The 19396-nt window shown below is 44.1% G+C and overlaps 3 protein-coding genes across 5 annotated transcripts in view; 1 reads left to right on the top strand and 2 right to left on the bottom strand.

Moving 5' to 3' along the window:
- LOC140302894 (transmembrane protein 263) overlaps window positions 1-19396 on the bottom strand; it is a 211661-nt gene that overhangs the window by 6467 nt on the left and 185798 nt on the right. The window contains exon 2 of the mRNA XM_072381421.1: window positions 546-772. Within this exon, the coding sequence (XP_072237522.1) occupies window positions 546-554 (9 nt within the window). The 5' untranslated portion in view covers window positions 555-772. The remainder of the gene's footprint in view (window positions 1-545; window positions 773-19396) is intronic.
- Window positions 3343-13279, top strand: rbbp5 (retinoblastoma binding protein 5). 2 transcript variants are annotated; one of them, XM_072381414.1, is made up of 14 exons: window positions 3343-3489; window positions 4759-4784; window positions 4912-5084; window positions 5999-6139; window positions 6239-6401; window positions 6557-6666; window positions 6767-6886; window positions 7034-7187; window positions 7327-7398; window positions 8764-8881; window positions 9504-9573; window positions 9959-10194; window positions 10491-10742; window positions 12959-13279. In XM_072381414.1, the coding sequence occupies exons 1-14, from the start codon at window positions 3471-3473 to the stop codon at window positions 13009-13011; spliced, it is 1707 nt and encodes a 568-aa protein (XP_072237515.1). In that variant the 5' UTR covers window positions 3343-3470; the 3' UTR covers window positions 13012-13279. The 2 variants fall into 2 exon arrangements, with proteins under 2 accessions (XP_072237515.1, XP_072237516.1); XM_072381415.1 differs by having other exon boundaries at window positions 10491-10568; window positions 12959-13277.
- On the bottom strand, window positions 15385-19132 carry LOC140304060 (THAP domain-containing protein 6-like). 2 transcript variants are annotated; one of them, XM_072383070.1, is made up of 5 exons: window positions 18777-19132; window positions 18177-18369; window positions 17897-17998; window positions 16694-16904; window positions 15385-16583 (listed from the first exon to the last, which is right to left on the bottom strand). In XM_072383070.1, exons 1-5 carry the CDS (start codon window positions 18854-18856, stop codon window positions 16522-16524), a joined length of 648 nt encoding a protein of 215 aa, XP_072239171.1. In that variant the 5' UTR covers window positions 18857-19132; the 3' UTR covers window positions 15385-16521. The 2 variants fall into 2 exon arrangements, with proteins under 2 accessions (XP_072239171.1, XP_072239170.1); XM_072383069.1 differs by having other exon boundaries at window positions 16520-16904.

Below are 19396 nucleotides of genomic sequence, written 5' to 3'. Positions count from 1 at the left end.
AAACGCTTGACAGGTGACTCCAACAGCGTGAGTGTGAGTAAATGCTGCAGTCAGAGGTGGCCTAACACTGAGCTGTAAACTTTTTCAGCTGGAGACCATTTAAATGAAACAAGGCCTCCTTCTTCTTCTGCTGCAACTCAGACACCATTCTTCACCCCCAGCACCTAAAAGCCCCTCATCAGGCGAAATTAACCGTCAGATCATGTTAAAAGCTTGTTTCTTGCCATCCTCGGATCCTTTAGGTTTAGAGTAAATGCTGCTGCTGATTATTCCTGATGAATGCAGCCTCTGTTCAGCCTCATTTTTAAACTACTTCCACTCTTGGCACCAGTGGATCACAGTTTTGTAACAGTTGCAGGAGGCAGTGACGCCACCCTTAAATGATGGTAGACCAACAACAAAAAAGACACTTACCTTCTAAAGGAGACATAAGAAAACTCTGTTCTATGTTAGTGTTCCTCATAAAGACGCTGCAGCTCACACCTGAACACTGAAACTACATTAAGTTTGAACTGTGACATCTGAGCATGGATGAGGATTCCTACCTTCACCATTGTTCCCAGAGCTTCTCCTCTCAAACACACCTGGCAGAGAAACCTGAGACAGCAGCAGCTTGTTGAAGTCTGGGCCTCAAACTCAGCTGAAATTATTGATTTGGTTTCTGTGAGTGTGGCACAGCAGCTCCAGCTGCCAGCGGCGTCTTCTTCTGCGTTTTCTCGCCTTTCAGCGCATCAACATGCAGCTTTCCAACTTCTCCGGACTCGCTGCGCAGCTTCTTCCCTCTCTGCTGGTTCTGCCGACGTGGCGACTTCAACACATGCACGCACGCACGTACACGCACAGTCAGAACACGCGCGACTGCATGCCACACTTCCGTTTGGGACATTCACAATAAAAGTCTTCTTCTTTAGGTTTTGTCTGCCTCGCGTCAGCAGGTTTCCATCCACCGGCTCCTCGTGACGTTTGATCTGCAAATACAGAAATAGTGACGTAACCTAAACAGATAAAACTGGGACATTTATGAAACAGAAAATATAAAAGTAACTTTATTCTCTGACACTGAAACTATATGTTGAGAGGAGAAAATGCCACAACCATCATGACTGAAAGTGACTTTAATTTGGTCTGTTTTTTACAGACAAAACATCATTTTTTCAGTGCAGTTGAGCTGTTTTGTTAGACTACATCGAGCTGCTGCACCCTTTGAACATTACACTGATGCTGTGAGTAAAAAAGCCCATAAATGCGTGGATTTCCCTCTTAAACTGTGCTGTTTTAATGTTGATTTCACTTTTATGAGAACTGACTGTAGCTACTTTGACCTTCTTAACCTTAAAAACTAAAACAGGCTGAGTTGGAAAGCGTCAGGCACCTCTTTAAATGCTCGTCCAGTTTGAGTCGCTTCCACCTAACTGTAGATACAGAAAATAAAACCTGCAGTGTTTAAACTTGCTGCTACAGCTGAACAAACCCTCCTTATTTCATTCCCAGTGTTAACATCCTCGTCGTTTAGTTTCTCCTGCAGAGAAGGAAGCCGAGGAGGCGACGAGACGTGCGTTTAACAAAATGAGACGTTTGCTTCAGAGGCTTCATCTTAAACCGACCCCGGTTAAAATGACGCGTGACACAAACGTCACCTAACCGCAGCCTACAGTTGTATTTTAATATTTCTATCAGATGGGCATCAGAGCTTTTAAAAATAACAGTTTGTCTACTTCTAAAAGTGTTGGATTAACATGTTAACTGTCTACAGAAAGAACTTTTTACTCCATTCATTCAGAATAAGCTTTTAGGAGGCAGAACTGATACTGAACCAGTGTTTAGTATGAGGAAATATGTGTTTTTCATCAGTAAACCTGTTGCTGTGTTTGGTGAAATGTTTTTGTGTTTTATTTTGTTAAATAACTGCTGGGTTTTGTGACCCAATGATAATATTTTCTTTTCTAAATCCACAAAATGTTTGAAGGATGATAAAACAGGCCCCTGCAAACAATGCATGGATTATTCATTTTCAGGTCATTTATATATAGAACATTTTTCCATGCAGAGAACAAAGAATTAAATATCTGTGCTGACTTGTGAGTTTAGTCGTGTTGTGATTTCTGGATTTTAAACTATTTGAACATGGATTCTTGTATAGACAGTGAGCTGTGTTACTGTGTGAAGACTGAGGGTTTATTATCTTTCTCAGATGCCTTCGGTTCAGTGAAAAGTTCCATGAAACAACTACCAGGATCTTTCAGAAGCTTGCCAAGGATTAATTTATCAGAAAAACAGATTATTTGCACGTTATAAGGAGGAGAGACAAACATTGGAGCTACTTTAAGAGTGTCTGCTTATCTTGGATCACACATTACTTCAGAGTACAAGTGTTAGCCGTTTATCTTGTTCATTTTCTACTTGGAAACTATCAAACTGAGATCATGAGTAAACAATGAGGACAAAAATCAAACATACTAAACAAACACCTCTCCTTGTTCATAAAGCAACCTGTTCTGGCCCTTTTTTTGGCCAGAACACTCCAGTGGATCTTTATTGTGAAAACCGGAAAACGCTTGTGGGCGGTTGTTGACGTTCCAGCTCCGGATACATCCCCGGATCCTCCTACATCAGCAGCAGGCGCGTTTATTGTAGTGAAAACGTGTCGGTGTAGTCTCAACGTCATATATCTGTACCAGTGAAAGAATGTAATGCAAACTCAAAGGAAAACATAGGTAAACTGATATTTAAATGCCGAAAAATCACAAATAGTCAAGTCATAAAATTAAATACAGAGGTTCAAGAATTGCTTTGTGACGTTGGCAGCAACTTTCATGTATTTAAAACTCAATGACACATAATGCAAACCAATTAAAGGTGATTTTAAAAAAGCAGTTTATGAGAAACATTTATATTTTTCATACAAACTGTAGCATGACGTGAACAAATTATTTATCTAAATGCAGTTTACAGATAATTATAACACACACACATACACTCATATATATATATATATATATATTTAACAGGTAAAAGAAAAGTCAGAGAAAAGTCCGCCACTAAATGTACAGCATCATGTTTGTAAAATACAGATCGATAAACAGAGAACGTGGAAATAGTTCTGTATCAACGTCAAAAACATTGTCAAAAAGGGCCCAAACTATCATAATCAGTTTTATAGTTGGTATTTTCAATAATCAAGCTTAATCAAGTTAAATAAAACATGTGTTAAAAAAGAAATAGATAGATAAACAGAAATTTTGAAAATACATAGAAAAAATAGACTATTTTAATTAAAAGAGAGAAAGTTTTAATTTGATTCAGGCACATCTTCGGTCGCAATGTTTGGGGTCTTCACTGAACGCTCGGCGCCAGTCTCCCGGTAGTCGAAGCAGCTGTGAATGAAAACGAGTGGATTTAATTAAAATACTCAGTAAAGTCAAAAGGTTTTTTTTTTTTTTTTACGAATTTGGATCCTTAAGCGGCCAACAATGAATCTTGAACTGCTCGGTAATTACCTAAAGACATTTCTATACTTTCTGTGCGTCTCATTGTCCGTAATTATTTACGCTGTGCGGTTGTTATGGTTAGCATAATTCGTTAGCCTAGCATGATAACGACCACTTTATAAATAAAGTAAAACGTATATCAGTTATTTCAGTCGCTCATTTAAATGATGTGAAACATCTCACATCGAACCGGTTTCTAAACTTTAGTCTGAGATTTTATAATGTTTAAATATTTGTCAGGAAATGAAAGCATAGAAGAGGCAGTAGGCTAACGTTAGCCTCCATACATTTATCAGTTAGGTTAGAATTTGATTAGTTATTGATAAATACACGAGACTGCGATGCTTTTAGCTGCTAAATACATAATAGACCGAGCCTATAAAGAGACAGCTGCTTTGTAGTTATTCCCATTTTGTCCTAAAATTGCCATTCTGATTGGAAAAGTGGTGAAAACTGAACCCTTTCTGTTTTTATCTCAGAATGGGATGCAAACAATCTTTGTGTCATATCTTGTTCAAATGAAGTGTTTTGGGTTTTTTTACTAGATTTTCTGGGATTAGAGAAAGAAGTAAATAGAAATACTATATTTTAGATGTTGATTAATAGAAACTTTTAAAAATTAGAACTGATTTAAAAGTTATTTAAAGGAGAAATGATTTTGATCTTAATTCATTTTTATACTTTTTTTCCTGGTGAATATTCAACACTGCAGAAATAAATTGTCTTTTTCTTTTTTTATTAGAACCAAATAGTAGACTTAACCATCAGATGGATAAAGTTTAACCCGCAGGGATGTTTGATGTCATCCGTTCTCACATATTCTTGCTGTGGAGCATCCAGTGTGTGCACGTGTGGAAAAGGCTTCACATGTAAAAAGTAATTCAGTTCCAACCAAAGCCAGAGAAACACGAGGGCTTGTGTATTACTGCGTATCGTCTGAATCATTTAGATTGAATGAAATTCTATTTATTTATTACAAAATCACAACAAATGTGTTCTCATGACACATTCCAATTCAAGCCAATTGTGATCCATTAAAAATCATATTAATTAATCCAAATTAGTCCCGTTCACGTCATGCCAGTAGTGTTAGTAATAATGTTTACCCTGTGGGGTAACTTCAGGTTACTTCTCAGATTCCCATCTGACCAAATACTGAGACACAGACACCTCTGAGTGTCAGTTTGAGGAGTTTTCATTCAAGCTGTCTCATGTATGTTTTTATATTTGTAGCCGTTCTTAATAAATCTCTTTGTTGCTTGTCTCGTAGAATCATTCGGGCAGAACTATCCAGAGGTAAGTCACCAGATTTTAAAGTTCACGTGAGACATTTGCACATTTTCACACAGTTTGTGACTCAGTTTATTGTCTCAAGTCCAGCACAACTTGGTGTTAGTTGTGTTCATTGTGTGTTTGTTGATAGGAAGCAGATGGCACTCTGGACTGTATCAGCATGGCTCTCACCTGCACCTTCAACCGTTGGGGCACCCTGCTGGCTGTGGGGTGCAACGATGGCCGGATTGTCATCTGGGACTTCCTCACACGAGGGATTGCCAAAATCATCAGCGCACACATCCACCCAGTTTGCTCGTTATGGTGAGACTCGTCATCTTACTTTGGTCAGCACACAGTTTCTCACTGAGGGCAACTAACTGCTGCGAATCAAGCAGGGATCAGAGGTTTATGGACAAATGAAACGTCTGTATTATAGTCATTGTTCAGTTAAAACTGTTAACTTTTAGTTAACGTATTTTACAAGTTGTTGTGGATGTTAAACAGGAAGTAACTGAGGCAGAAAAACAAAATACTGATAATATGGCTCCAGTCGAAACGTTCAGTGCTGCAAGCCCCACCCTGAAGTTTCTTGGTGGTCTCAAACTTACTACCTTCCTATCAGAGCTCTTCTGGGGCTGAACGTCTCCCCAGAACTCTGTCCAGAACCAGGTTCCTGTGGTCCAAACAACAAAAAAACCTTATGGTGAAAATGCTGCTATATTAGCATCTTTGTTAACATTAAAACAGCTACGCAATTACTTCTTCTGCCTGTCATGAATTAGCAAATAACCACATTTTACAGCCAGCTTTTGGTACCAACACTTAAAGCCCTGCTTCTGCGTTCTGCTTCTGTCATCAGATCCAGAAAAAGTGATGGGATTCTGGCTCATAAGTTCTGTTTTCTAAGCAGTAGTTCCCAACCTTCCTTGTATTCTGATTTGTTGGTGTAGATTCATCCAGGTCAGGGTAATCCTGAGAGCTCGGATAAAGGCAGCTGGACTTCTATTTCTTAGTTTTAGCTCTAGTTTAAAACTGAAGAAGCTTTTCGGATGAGAGGCGAAACCTCTTCAAGATCCAAGAAATAGAAGATTTGCCTTTGTTCCAGCTTCTGGTATCCGTAGAAAATCACTAACTGCAGGTTAACAGTTGGGTTGTTTGAATAACTGACTTGACATTTAAGACGGGCCTACATCACAAACAGCCGGGGCTGAGGTGCTTTGTGTTTTTGTTTCCAGTTGGAGTCGAGACGGCCACAAACTGGTGAGCGCCTCCACAGACAACATCGTCTCACAGTGGGACGTCCTGACTGGAGACTGCGACCAGAGGTTCCGCTTTCCTTCACCCATCTTGAAACTTCAGTGCCACCCAAGAGACATGTGAGGGACCTGCAAAGCAGGGAGGCCCCGTGAGGGTTTTTCTGTCAGTTATTCGTCGGGTGCATCTCACACCACAAAGTTCTTGTGTTTGTGTTTCAGGGACAAGGTGCTGGTGTGTCCCATGAAGTCGGCCCCAGTCCTGCTGACGCTTTCGGACTCCAAACACGTCGTCCTGCCTGTGGACGATGACTCGGACCTGAATGTGGTGGCGGCTTTCGATAGGCGAGGAGAGTACATTTACACTGGGAATGCCAAAGGAAAGGTCAGCTTTAATGAACTCTTCCTTTTCTCTGCGTAGAATTGGGATCCGATAAGGTTTGAGGATGTCTCCCTCCTGTCGTATTTTACACTCCAAACCGTTCTCGTGTGTTATGAAGGGTTTTTGCTGCGGTCTTCAGCGTTGTTTCTCGGTTGCAGATCCTGGTGTTGAACACAAACACTCAGGAGCTGGTGGCGTCTTTCAGAGTTACGACTGGCACCAGCAACACCACCGCCATCAAGTCCATCGAATTTGCACGCAAGGGCAGGTGAGAGGCAACGGGAACCTGGATGAAATGATGAAACTCCCACTCTGTCTCTCACCGGTGACGCAGCGTGACTCCCTCTTCTTTCTCCTTGTCTCTGCAGTTGCTTCCTCATAAACACAGCAGACCGGATCATCAGGGTGTACGACGGCAGAGAGATCCTGACCTGTGGCCGGGACGGTGAGCCAGAACCCATGCAGAAGCTACAGGACCTGGTCAACAGGTACAGCCACACCTGGGGTTAAATGCTGTTCTGTTTAACTTGATTTAACTTTGATTTGGTGTTTTCTGTAAAATGAGCTGATTTAAAAAGACTTTGTCTTTGCTGGTTCCTTACATCCAATCATGTCCTCCCGTGGTGTTTCTTTAGGACTCCGTGGAAGCGCTGCTGCTTCTCTGGCGATGGCGAGTACATAGTGGCCGGTTCAGCCAGGCAGCACGCCCTCTACATCTGGGAGAAGAGCATCGGCAACCTGGTGAAGATCCTGCACGGAACCAGAGGAGAGCTGCTGCTGGATGTCGCTGTAAGGATGCAAAGACATTCTGGCTCAGCAGTACTCCACAGAGAGATCAAAAACACTCCGCCTGTGTGTTTTCAGTCACTTTGAAATGACGAAATGTTTAGAATCGGCTTTTTTTTACACTGATCTGTCCTCTTTCCAGTGGCATCCTGTTCGACCGATCATTGCCTCCATCTCCAGTGGAGTGGTGTCCATCTGGGCTCAGAACCAAGTGGTACGTGACAGATTCAGCTTCAAATACACATGTCCATGGTTAATTCAACCTTTTTCACCACCTGAAGGGGTGTGTGTCTGAGAAGGTGGTCAGCAGCACCACAGGGGGCCGTACTCCCACCTTTTCTCTTAACTCTGCACACCTCAGACTTCCAGTCATCTCCAGAAACACTCTGCAGTTGTTGGCTGTATCAGGGATGGACCTGAGGCTGAGTTCAGGGAACTTTGTGGCATCAATCGCCTCATCTTGAATGTGAACAAGACAAAAGAGATGATTTGGGATTTTAAGAGAAGTAGGATTAAGTCAAACACTGTCTCCATCCTTGAAGAAGAGGTGGAGGACTTTACCTCTTAAGGAAACTTAGGTCCTTCTTCTGTCAGTCTGCTTTGCAGCATCAGAGCCAGAGACTCAAAGAAACTGAACAAACTGATAAAGAAGGCTGGCTCTGTGCTGGGGACTGCTCTGATGCCCCTGGAGCTGATTGTTAGAAGAAGAAGTGTGTTCAGGCAGAGGCTTCTTCAGCTCTGAGATGAACTTATTCTTCAGTTCAGTTCAGTTCAGTTTAGTTCAGTTCAGTTCAGTTCAACGCAGCTCTGAGATGAACTTATTGTTCAGTTCAGTTTAGTTCAGTTCAGTTCAACGCAGCTCTGAGATGAACTTATTGTTCAGTTCAGTTCAGTTTAGTTTAGTTTAGTTTAGTTCAGTTCAGTTCAGTTCAGTTCAACGCAGCTCTGAGATGAACTTATTGTTCAGTTCAGTTTAGTTCAGTTTAGTTTAGTTTAGTTTAGTTTAGTTCAGTTCAGTTCAGTTCAACGCAGCTCTGAGATGAACTTATTGTTCAGTTCAGTTTAGTTTAGTTTAGTTCAGTTCAGTTCAGTTCAGTTCAACGCAGCTCTGAGATGAACTTATTGTTTAGTTCAGTTTAGTTCAGTTCAGTTCAACGCAGCTCTGAGATGAACTTATTGTTCAGTTTAGTTCAGTTCAGTTCAGTTCAACGCAGCTCTGAGATGAACTTATTGTTCAGTTCAGTTCAGTTCAGTTTAGTTTAGTTTAGTTTAGTTTAGTTTAGTTTAGTTCAGTTCAGTTCAACGCAGCTCTGAGATGAACTTATTGTTCAGTTCAGTTCAGTTTAGTTCAGTTCAGTTCAGTTCAGTTTAGTTTAGTTTAGTTCAGTTTAGTTTAGTTTAGTTCAGTTCAGCAGCTCTGAGATGAACTTATAGTTTAGTTTAGTTTAGTTTAGTTCAGTAGCGTAGCGTAGCTTAGCTTAGCTTAGCTTAGCTCTGAGCTTCCTCCCACCGTAGCAGCTGAGTTGATACAACTTGGTGTTTTGTGGTCATGAATATGTGAATGTTCGGTGTGTTGCAGGAAAACTGGAGCGCCTTTGCTCCAGACTTTAAAGAGCTGGATGAGAACGTGGAGTACGAAGAGCGGGAGTCAGAGTTTGACATCGAGGACGAGGACAAGAGTGAACCTGAGCAGATGGGTAAGAAACACATGTAGAGTTCTGGTTCAGAGAAGGTTACTGTGCAAATGTCTTTATTCACCTCCTCTTTCCAGGCAGCCTGACTTCCCTGGAATCCTTTTAAATGATCTTGATGAATAATTCTGCAGCTTTCTGAAGCTCTTTCAGAGTTTTTCTTTGGACATTTTCTGCTTTTTTCCCTCATTTTCAGTCCTTGTACCTGAGTGTTTTTTCTTTGTTAAGCCACTTAACTCTGAGCTTTGAAGCATTCAGGCAGAAAAAAGGCTCCTAACTCAAGGGATGAACCAGTGTTGTGTCCACACAGAACAGACAACTTAGCAAAGAAGCCATTTTAAACTGGATCTTTAGGCACTTTGTCACAAAGACACATCATTTGTTCCCATTTATTTAGCTGCATCTATGAAAAACAGCAAAGAAAACACAGTTTGACAGACAGAAAATAGGATTTCTGCAGCAACAAGGTGATTCCCAAAGAGCTATTAGCTGAAAACTTGGCATATCTCAGCATGGTGTGCAGTGTGTCCTTAAAACATTTGAGGAAACTGGACAAGTGGAGGACAAAAGAAGAAGAAGTGGTGGTTTTACCTGCTTTCTCGTCATGTCTCTTGTTGTCGTTTTGCAGGAGCAGACGCTGCAGAGGATGAAGAAGTAGACGTGACTTCTGTTGATCCCATAGTTGCTTTCTGCAGCAGGTATGACACAATAGTTACCAAAGTTATTAGCTCCGAGTCTTCAAAGTTACTCTGATGGCGTCTTTGAATGATTAAAACCTTTTTTAGTCTCACTTTTTAGTGACAGAAACTAGCTTGATGCTAGTTCGGCACTCAGTCATCTTTTCACCTCCTGAATGGCAGAAATCTTTGTATTTGCACCAGTCCTGTCACTCTGCTATGACTGACACCAGCCTCTTCAGTTCATGAGTCTGATTTGAGCTTTATTACGTTAGTCCTCAGATACAGAATTAATTTGATTGTTTTATTACCTACATGGAACCACCTCAGAGTTTGTTGCTTCTGCAAATAACAAAACGAGTGAAGATGATCGTTCTTATCAGTGTGGGACATGTACCTCTTATAGTGATGAGGAGATGGAGGACTACAAGGCCCTGCTGTACCTGCCCATTGCCCCTGAGGTGGAGGATCCGGAGGAGAACCCCTTTGGTCCTCCGCCGGAAGCCTCAGTCCAGGGTGGAGCTCCAGAGGAGGCTTTGACCGGTGGAGACAAGAAGCAGCGACAGCCTTCATCTGAAGGAGGTCCAGCCAAGAAGAAGGCTCGCACCACCACCATTGAGCTGCAGGGGGTGCCCAGTGACGGTGAGAAGAGCCGAATGATGTCTGACATCTGCAGATAACTGAGAGCAGGGACCATTTATTCCGTTTGGATTTACATTCCCCATGTTTATCTTTATCACGTTCATTTCCACAGCACCAAGCTGGGAGCAGCTTGCTCTTTACTCGCCTCTGAGTTCTTCTCATTTACTCTGTTTAAAGACAGATGTTTACTCCAGTTTGTCCTGTTATGTCAGACCAGAGATGTGTCTGATCTTTTTGTATCGGGTCGCGGCTCCAGAGCTGATCGATGATCACGTTTCCACCTCCTCTGCCCTCAGAGCTGCACCCCCTACTGGGTGTGAAGGGGGACGGCAAGTCCAAGAAGAAGACAGCAGGCCGGCCCAAAGGCTCCAAAGGTAAAGACAAAGACTTCCCCTTCAGGCCCAAGCCCTACAGGGGCGAACGGCCCTCCTTCCCTGTGCTGCCCGAAGCCCTGGGCGGCTCTGCTCCAGGAGGTGGAGGAGGAGGTGGAGCAGGAGGAGGAGGAGGAGGAGGGATGAAGGGCAGGTCAGAGGGGGGCCTGGCCACAGGTAAGCATGCTGCTGCTGCTGCTGAGTGTGGGAGCTCTGCTAGCCATGCTGCCCTGTTAGTCTCACTGACACCTTACCAGCCCGACCCCTTTCCAATTCACCCCAACCCTACCCTGTACTGCTGCCAACCCCCCCGCCCCTAACCACACAGCTCTGACGGAGAGCCGCCCGCTGCAAAGCCACAGTCTGGAGATCAGAACACGCACAGTTTTTCATCCCAACAGATATTTGGTCAAATACCGAAAGGATAAATTAAAAGATCAGACCGTCCAGATTGGAGCTCGTCTGCCGTTAACAAAGATCCTCTTTCAGATACACGAAACATCTCTTTGTTTAACTCATCCTGAATATCGTTGTGATGACATCTGAGGTAAGCGTTCAGAAGCACAGCGCCAGCTGCTCAGCGAGCCGAAACTCGTGGAAAAGCGTTCTGGAGGAGAGTAAATGTTCTTCTGCAGACCCCAGCAGAGGATTCATCTGCCAGTTTCAGACTGTTTCAGCATGCAGAAATAAAAAGAACGACATTTACATGCTGACCTAAATGTAAAAAATACATTACACCAGTATTGGCAATAAAAAAAAAAGCCATTCGGAGCCAAAACAGCGATCCTCCCCCCCCAGACTGTGGCTTTCTCCTGCTGTAACCTCTGCTAACCGCAGCCCCACTCTGAATAAGTTGCTCTTGTTGGAATTGGGTGAAGTTGGGCTGTGGTGTGCAGATGTTTTGATGTTGATGTGGATTTGGTTTAGCTTGTTTTCTAGCGGGATAGCCGACTACTCTACGTCTACTTCCTGCTTGGCCTTTGACCCTCCTGCTCCCTCCCCCGCCTCGCTCCGTGGGCTTCTTGTGTGACGTGAATGTTCACCTGCAGCAGTGCTGCTCAGGTGTCGTCTTCTCTCCGTTTCAGTGTGTGTGACCATGTGTTTGATATTCATCGTTTTTACCTCCATTAGAAGTTCTGTGACAGCGAACTTATGTTCAATGAATAGAGGCCTGAGACTTTGTCTGGTTTAAACTGATGAGGTCCGTGTGGACGTGCCTTGGCCTTATTAGCTCCACTTTTTATATTTGACTTTAAAGGGGAACTCCGGTATTTTTAAACCTTATTTCTGGCATGAAATACGTTCATCTACTCACCGAGAACAGTTTGGTGAAAGTCGGCGTCCTTCGGAAGATATTTAGATAACTGGAGATCCATATAACGGAGAGAACGGGGCTTAGAGGATGCAGCCTCTAAATAAGGCATTATCTGTCTTTATTTCACCAATACTTTAAGAAGAATGAATGAATGAACGTGTGCTATAGCTCTGTTAGCTCATAGCTGCTGTTATGTGGCTACTTGCAGCTATAGGAGAGCTAACGGAGGGATTTCTACACAGGCACTCTACTGGGACCACTTCATCCACACGCCCCCCTGCAGCACAGTTTATTCACTCCGTGCTCTGTGACAGTCGGCTAACTTCACACAGAGTTTGCTGCTGATAGTTTTGTGCAACATGGCAGGATATTTATCAGATTTAGACAACGTGAACGACGACTTTGAGTAAGATGGACGTTCTTACCGGAGTGAATGAGCTGTGCTGCAGCCATGCTGTGGTGCCCTGTAATTAATGAGTTTCATTGATAGTTCTTTTGAATAATAACAACTGTCCTTGGATAATCATTAATCTTTACTGATAACTAAGCTAGCCCCCAGCACCCTATGAAGTGGTCCCAGCAGAGTGCCTGAGTAGAAATCCCTCCGTTAGCTCTCCTATAGCTGCAAGTAGCCACATAACAGCAGCTATGAGCTAACAGAGCTATAGCACACGTTCATTCATTCATTCTTCTTAAAGTATTGGTGAAATAAAGACAGATAATGCCTTATTTAGAGGCTGCATCCTCTAAGCCCCGTTCACTCCGTTATATGGATCTCCAGTTATCTAAATATCTTCCGAAGGACGCAGACTTTCACCAAACTGTTCTCAGTGAGTAGATGAACGTATTTCATGCCAGAAATAAGGTTTAAAAATACCGGAGTTCCCCTTTAATTCACAGTTCAATAAGATGTGATTTAACTGTGATTAGGAGAGTTTTCAGCTCAGTGGTGAGTAAGAGCTGACTGTTGATTTTTACCAGGTGAGTTGTTAGTCTTCCTCTGGTGTCTCATGTCTCCAGATGTTAGCGTGGTCGCAGCGCCTTTTGTGCGTCTCTGACGGTGTGTTTTTCCCTGCAGGGAGCCTGGTCTCACAGTCCTACAAACAGCACGATGTCGGAGGGCTGGACTGAGCACTGCCGTGTACATTTGTGGAGATAAGCTCATACGAAGAGACATAAATCCTCATGTTGTGTACAGATTGTGAGTGAGCATCATGTTTGGTGTGCAGACTCTTTCCTAAACCAGACCAGCACCACAGGGAGCCGACTCAGTTTGGATCACCGGCTGAAACTGCGAAGAAGTAGAGATCTCACATCCTCCGTCTCTGTAGGACTCCTCATGTATAGAACATCCGTGTCCTGTCAGTGTGCGTTTTCTTTGTTGTTTTTATACATATTAAAACTGTGATTTATACATGACGAGCAGCTGTTTTATCTACAACTCTGAACCAGTCCAGACAGTATTTGGTCTTCATATAACTCCAGTTCTGAAGAAGGGATGCTGTGTAAAATGTAAATAAATCTCATTAACTAATAGAAAACAAATCAAATGTTTTAACAGACATTTAATGAAAAGTAGGAGCTCTTCTTGAATTTGATGGCAGCAATAGGTGTCAGAAAAAGACTGAAACAGCTGGAGGAGCATGTTAGAAACAGGTGAATAACAGAAGTAAAGATGGACAGAGGTGCAAAGACCTGTCAACAAATCAAGAAACACGTTCAGGAAACTCCCTCAATGTGAAATTGTGATGACTGAATGTTCCATCATCTACAGAACATGATCTCATCAAAAGATTCAGAGATCTTCAGGCAGCTCTGCATTAAAATCAGACCCGGTTCTGTCCAGGAATCACTGCCTGTGGGCACAGCTCAGCGTAACATCCACAGATGCAGGTTAAAGCTCCATCAGGCAGAGAAGAAGCCACATGTGGACATGATCCAGGAACTCTGCCGTCTTCTCTGGACCGAAGCTCATTAAAATGGACCGAAGCAGAGTGAGAAACTGTTCTGGGGTCAGATGGATCAGAACCTGAGGCTGCGTCCTCCAGACTAAAGAGGAGAGGGAGCATCCAGCTGGTTATCAGCTCTCAGTTCAAAGCCTGCATCTCTGACGGTATGTGGGGGGGCATTAGTGCCTCTGGAACTGGAAACATGCACATCTGGAAAGGCTCCATCAAAGCTGAAAGGTACAAACAGGTTTTAGAGCAACATCTGCAGCTTCTTCAGGTAAAGCCTGAAATATTTCAGCAGGACAAAGTTAAACCACATCCTGCATCTGTTCCAGCAGAAGAGTCCGGCTGCTGGACCGACCTGCTGCAGTCCAGATGTTTCAAGAGTCCAGCTGCTGGACTGACCTGCTGCAGTCCAGATGTTTCAAGAGTCCAGCTGCTGGACTGACCTGCTGCAGTCCAGATGTTTCAAGAGTCCAGCTGCTGGACTGACCTGCTGCGGTCCAGATGTTTCAAGAGTCCTGCTGCTGGACCGACCTGCTGCAGTCCAGATGTTTCAAGAGTCCAGCTGCTGGACTGACCTGCTGCGGTCCAGATGTTTCAAGAGTCCAGCTGCTGGACTGACCTGCTGCTGCGGTCCAGATGTTTCAAGAGTCCAGCTGCTGGACTGACCTGCTGCGGTCCAGATGTTTCAAGAGTCCAGCTGCTGGACTGAGCTGCTGCGGTCCAGATGTTTCAAGAGTCCGGCTGCTGAACTGAGCTGCTGCGGTCCAGATGTTTCAAGAGTCCAGCTGCTGGACTGAGCTGCTGCAGTCCAGATGTTTCGAGAGTCCAGCTGCTGGACTGACCTGCTGCTGCGGTCCAGATGTTTCAAGAGTCCAGCTGCTGGACCGACCTGCTGCAGTCCAGATGTTTCAAGAGTCCAGCTGCTGGACCGACCTGCTGCAGTCCAGATGTTTCAAGAGTCCAGCTGCTGCACTGACCTGCTGCAGTCCAGATGTTTCAAGAGTCCAGCTGCTGCACTGACCTGCTGCAGTCCAGATGTTTCAAGAGTCCAGCTGCTGCACTGACCTGCTGCAGTCCAGATGTTTCTAGAGTCCAGCTGCTGGACTGACCTGCTGCAGTCCAGATGTTTCAAGAGTCCAGCTGCTGCACTGACCTGCTGCAGTCCAGATGTTTCTAGAGTCCAGCTGCTGCACTCACCTGCTGCAGTCCAGATGTTTCACCACCTGAAAACATCTGAAACAGCAAAGAAGACCCAGGACAGCTGAGCAGCTGGAACCCTCCATCAGACAGGAATGGGACAATATTCCTCTGCCAAAGGTCCAGCAGCTGGTCTCCTCAGTTCCAGATGTTTACAGATGTTGTTAAAAGAAGAGGGGATGCTACACTGTGGGAAACTTGGACCCGTCCCAATATATATGAGACACGCTGCTGCCGTCAGATTGAAGATGAAAATGTCTCACTTTCAACATCTGATAGGTTTCTGTTGTGAATAACTTTGGTTTATGAGATTTGCAGATAACTGAATTCTGTTTTTATTCATATATTTCACACCATCTTAACTTATTTACACATATTCAGGATATTTTGGGGCAGGAGTCTAACATGTGATATACTTCACCTATAAAAGCTCTGAAGTGGAGACTGAAGCACGAGAAGAAACATAAAGCCAAGCTTTTAGTTTTCCTATTTTAGGCTTTTCCTCACGCATGCAGACACTCATGAACTGTGCTGTCCATATACCGCAGGGGGGGGGGGGCCTTCAGGGCGGCCATCTTGGAACAGTCGCTCCTCCAGTACATCACATCAATGGAGGAAAGGTGTTTCTACACAATAAAAGTGATCAGAAATCCCTCAGTTGGCGAGTTATTTTAATGAGGTTTGATGAAAAGAAGCCAGAAAACGTTCAGGTGTATCCAGGTCTTCATTTAAAGCATCACTTTAAGGGTAAACATCGCGTTTGAGTGTAATAATAATAATTATTATCACAGTAGACACAGGATCTGCAGCCTCTACCCTTTCTGAAGATGAATTTATGAATAAAGTGATTAGATTGATTCCAAATATTCACACAGGTTCTTTAAATGAGCAGAAGGCTCACCCCAAAAGCGCCTTGAGCAGCCGTGGTCGCTCACAACCCGGCGCCTCTGCTGCCGAAGCGGGGGCGGGGCTTCCAAATAGCTGGCATTTATAATAATCCATCTATACATCGGTTCTTGCAACTATAAGTTTCTCCTCCATGGTTTTCCCGGTTTCTTCTGTGTCACATCGCTGCTCATTTGCATAAAGTTGAGCCTCTTAACTTTCCACGCCGACTTACACTGAAAATAAATGGCGGCTGGCCGCTCAAGACGCTGTTGGTGTGAGAGCCGGTAAGTGGCAGAAATATTCAAGGAAAGAACAAGAACATTCACAAAATCCCCAGAAAACCATTTACAGGAGTGTATTCCAGCCTTGGGGCTGAACCGGAGCTGAAACCCGTGACAGAGACCCGTTCCGCACAGATTCCTTCCTGCGCTGCCTCTGGTATTTCAGTCAGGTCGGTTCTGCCATGTGCTGCAGCCTGAAAGCAAACGTGCACGACCGCTGCCTCCCGAGCAGCTCGGCCCGAGCGGACCTGGAGAATCAGCCGCTCTGCTGCTCTCAGCCCTGAGCCTTCGGGTGGAATCGTCAGCCCAAGCGGCTCTCATCAGGCGAGGGTACGGCGTCTGTCACCAGGCTGGCCCGGCACACAGCGCACGAGCGCCTGATCTGAAACGCAGCGAGCACGAACTCATGAGCGCGCCCCCTTTAAACAAGAAGAGAGAGTTTAACACAGAAATTCCCTGTAAGGAATATCCAAATGAGCATTTCCATTTTACCCGAGTAGCATTCGAGTCGGTCTTTCAGCTCCTCATTCATGAGGTTCTTCTCCCTCAGATCCTCCTGAAGAGCGTGCACGTTTTTCTGCGCCCGTCGCTCCCGGACCATGCTGTTCCTCTTCTCCCGCACCAGACTCTCCACTCGGGCCAGAGCTGCCCTAAGTCTGGCCTTCAGAACCGTGGGAGAAGCAGGCAAAGCATAACTGTGGTCCTAGAGGAAAAATATGGGAGGCAGAGCCTTCAGTTATCAGGCTCCTCTCTGTGGAATAAGCTGCCAGTAAATGTCCGGGAAGCATTTTTAAGATCAGGCTTAAAACCTTCCTTTTTTAAAGCTTTTAAAACTTTCCTTTTTTAAAGCTTTTAAAACTTTCCTTTTTTAAAAAGCTTAGTTAAGGGTGGCTCAGGTAACATCCCATAGTTCTGCTGCTATATGCCCAGCCTGCTGGGGGAGCTCATCTGTCACACCTTTCCTCACTTTGCTCTCTTTTTCCTCCTGTTTAATTTCTCAAATGATTTTATGTCCATGTGACATTATTGTGGTTATTAACTTGTGTTTCCCTGTTCCAGCAGGTATCCTTTGGATGGTGTTATGGTGTTTTTCCCCCCTCTTTTCCCTCTTTTCTGTCTTCTCAAACCCCAGCTGGTCGAGGCGGATGGCCACCCTTCCTGGTTCTGGTTCTGCCAGAGGTTTCTTCCTGGTTCTGGTTCTGCCAGAGGTTTCTTCCTGGTTCTGGTTCTGCCAGAGGTTTCTTCCTGGTTCTGGTTCTGCCAGAGGTTTCTTCCTGTTAAAGGGAGTCGTTCCTTTCCACAGTCCCTCAGGCTCAGGACGGGAGATTGGACTGAAGACAAGTTTCGGTCCAATCTGTTGGTTTCCTTAGCTCGGATATTATTTTTGAATTGGCTCCATATGAATTAATTGGATTATGATTACAATGAATTTAATTCCAATTGGCTTGAATTGGACTATATTATTTAAGTGCCTTGAGATGACATTTGTTGTAATCTGGCGCTTTATAAATAAACTGAACTGATGTTTATGACTCATTCTTAATTTCATCCCTCAGCCCCACTGTTTGCACCCTGAATATGAGCTAAACTGACTCACTACAGCATGTTTTAATGTGTCTAAAATGAGAGTGACCCAGGTTTTAATATGACCCGGGCCTTGATGCTGTTGGAATAATATTACATGCAGATACTCACATCATTAGAGTGAGGTTTAGCTTCAGCAACACGCTGAGGCGGCTCCACCGGAAGGCTTTCCTCTGCTTTCCTGGAAGCTTGTGTTGTCCTTGATGATACTTTCTTTATGGCACAACATTTTAAAAAAAGGTTTTTAGCATCGGAAAGTGTCCTTTACTTTATTCTTAAACATGCAGACAGAAAAGAAGCTTAAAAATGGAGGCCTTATGTAGCTATTAAAGGCTTTCATGGACACATGGATCAGAAATTCATGAAATCTTTAGCCTAATGGCGCACAAACCTTCCGTACATGACCCGGGAAGTTAAAGACAGATGGTTTGACTCCTTGTCTCAGCCGGACAATTTGGCCTGTTCTGTCAAAGTCTTCTGGCACGAAGTGCTCACTGCAGAGCAAAGACCGCTCGGTGGCCACGAACCCTTTCCGCCTCACTGCCCGTTGCCATTGTCTCTTCAAACTGCTGTCTTTGGGAAACCTGAAAAGGTGAGAAACGTCAAGAACAAAAAATAATTCCATCTAATCGAGCTAATAAAGTCCAGTCCGGGTCTGCTTTTTTGAAGCTGGTTATATCATGGATAGAAGAACCCGGACTGGAACTTAGGTAAATATAAAAAGGTTAAGAGGATGTAAAAGATATAAATAAAACCAGATAAATCTCATAAAACAATCTTATTCACAACAGAAACCTTTCAGATGTTGAAAGTGAGACATTTTCGAAAATGTAAGCTCATCTTGAATTTAATTTAATTTAATTTAATTCAGATTAAATGGGTCTCTTTAAAAATAGTGTTAGTTCTGAACAAACCAGCTGATGAGGCATCGATCTGGATCAGCTGTGTTGGAGCAGGGAAACATCTGCAGGACCAGATGATCCCAGCTTACCTGTGAAAAGTGATCCCACGAGCTCTGGTTTGTGTGCTCCGCTCGTTCGAGCATCCATAGGCGGCACAGAAGTCCGGCATCTTTTCAGTCTTTCGTCAGACGTTCGTCTGCTGACAACATTAAGTAGAATTTCTAATTGGGCGGTAAAACCAGCATTTTTTAAACATCCAAGCACCCTGTATCATAGCTACACGTGTGACATTTCTAACAAATCAATACGTTTGGAAACCGGTCCGATATTCAGCGAATAATTCTACTTTAATGTTGAGGAGTCCCTCTTTCCTTTGTAAGTTCATGCACCGCTGCCTCTGCTAGCCCTGTACCAAGATGGCGGCGCTTCAGGCGTGCCCTGCCATGGTGCCGTCCACCACAGGAAGAAGCCTTTTCCACGCCCCCTTTGTCCCAGCTGCCCCACCCTGTTCCTGTTCCTTCTGGCTCTGACCAATCACAGCGGAGCAGGCGGGACATCAGTGATGGGCGGTTCGTCAATGTGCTCGTCAGAGAGAAGGTGAAGTCAGACACATTTAACCAGAAGTTCACTAATACGAGCTTCAAAATGAAAGCAACTTAAAGGGGAATCCGGTATTTTTAAACCTGGACCTTATTTCTGTTCTGCAGCG

The sequence above is a fragment of the Leuresthes tenuis genome, unplaced genomic scaffold (assembly GCF_036924035.1).
Source record: "Leuresthes tenuis unplaced genomic scaffold, fLeuTen1.0.hap1 SCAF_3, whole genome shotgun sequence".
Taxonomy (NCBI): Eukaryota; Metazoa; Chordata; class Actinopteri; order Atheriniformes; family Atherinopsidae; genus Leuresthes; species Leuresthes tenuis.
Note: the sequence above shows the minus strand (reverse complement) of the source record. Positions and strands in the feature narration are given on the sequence as shown.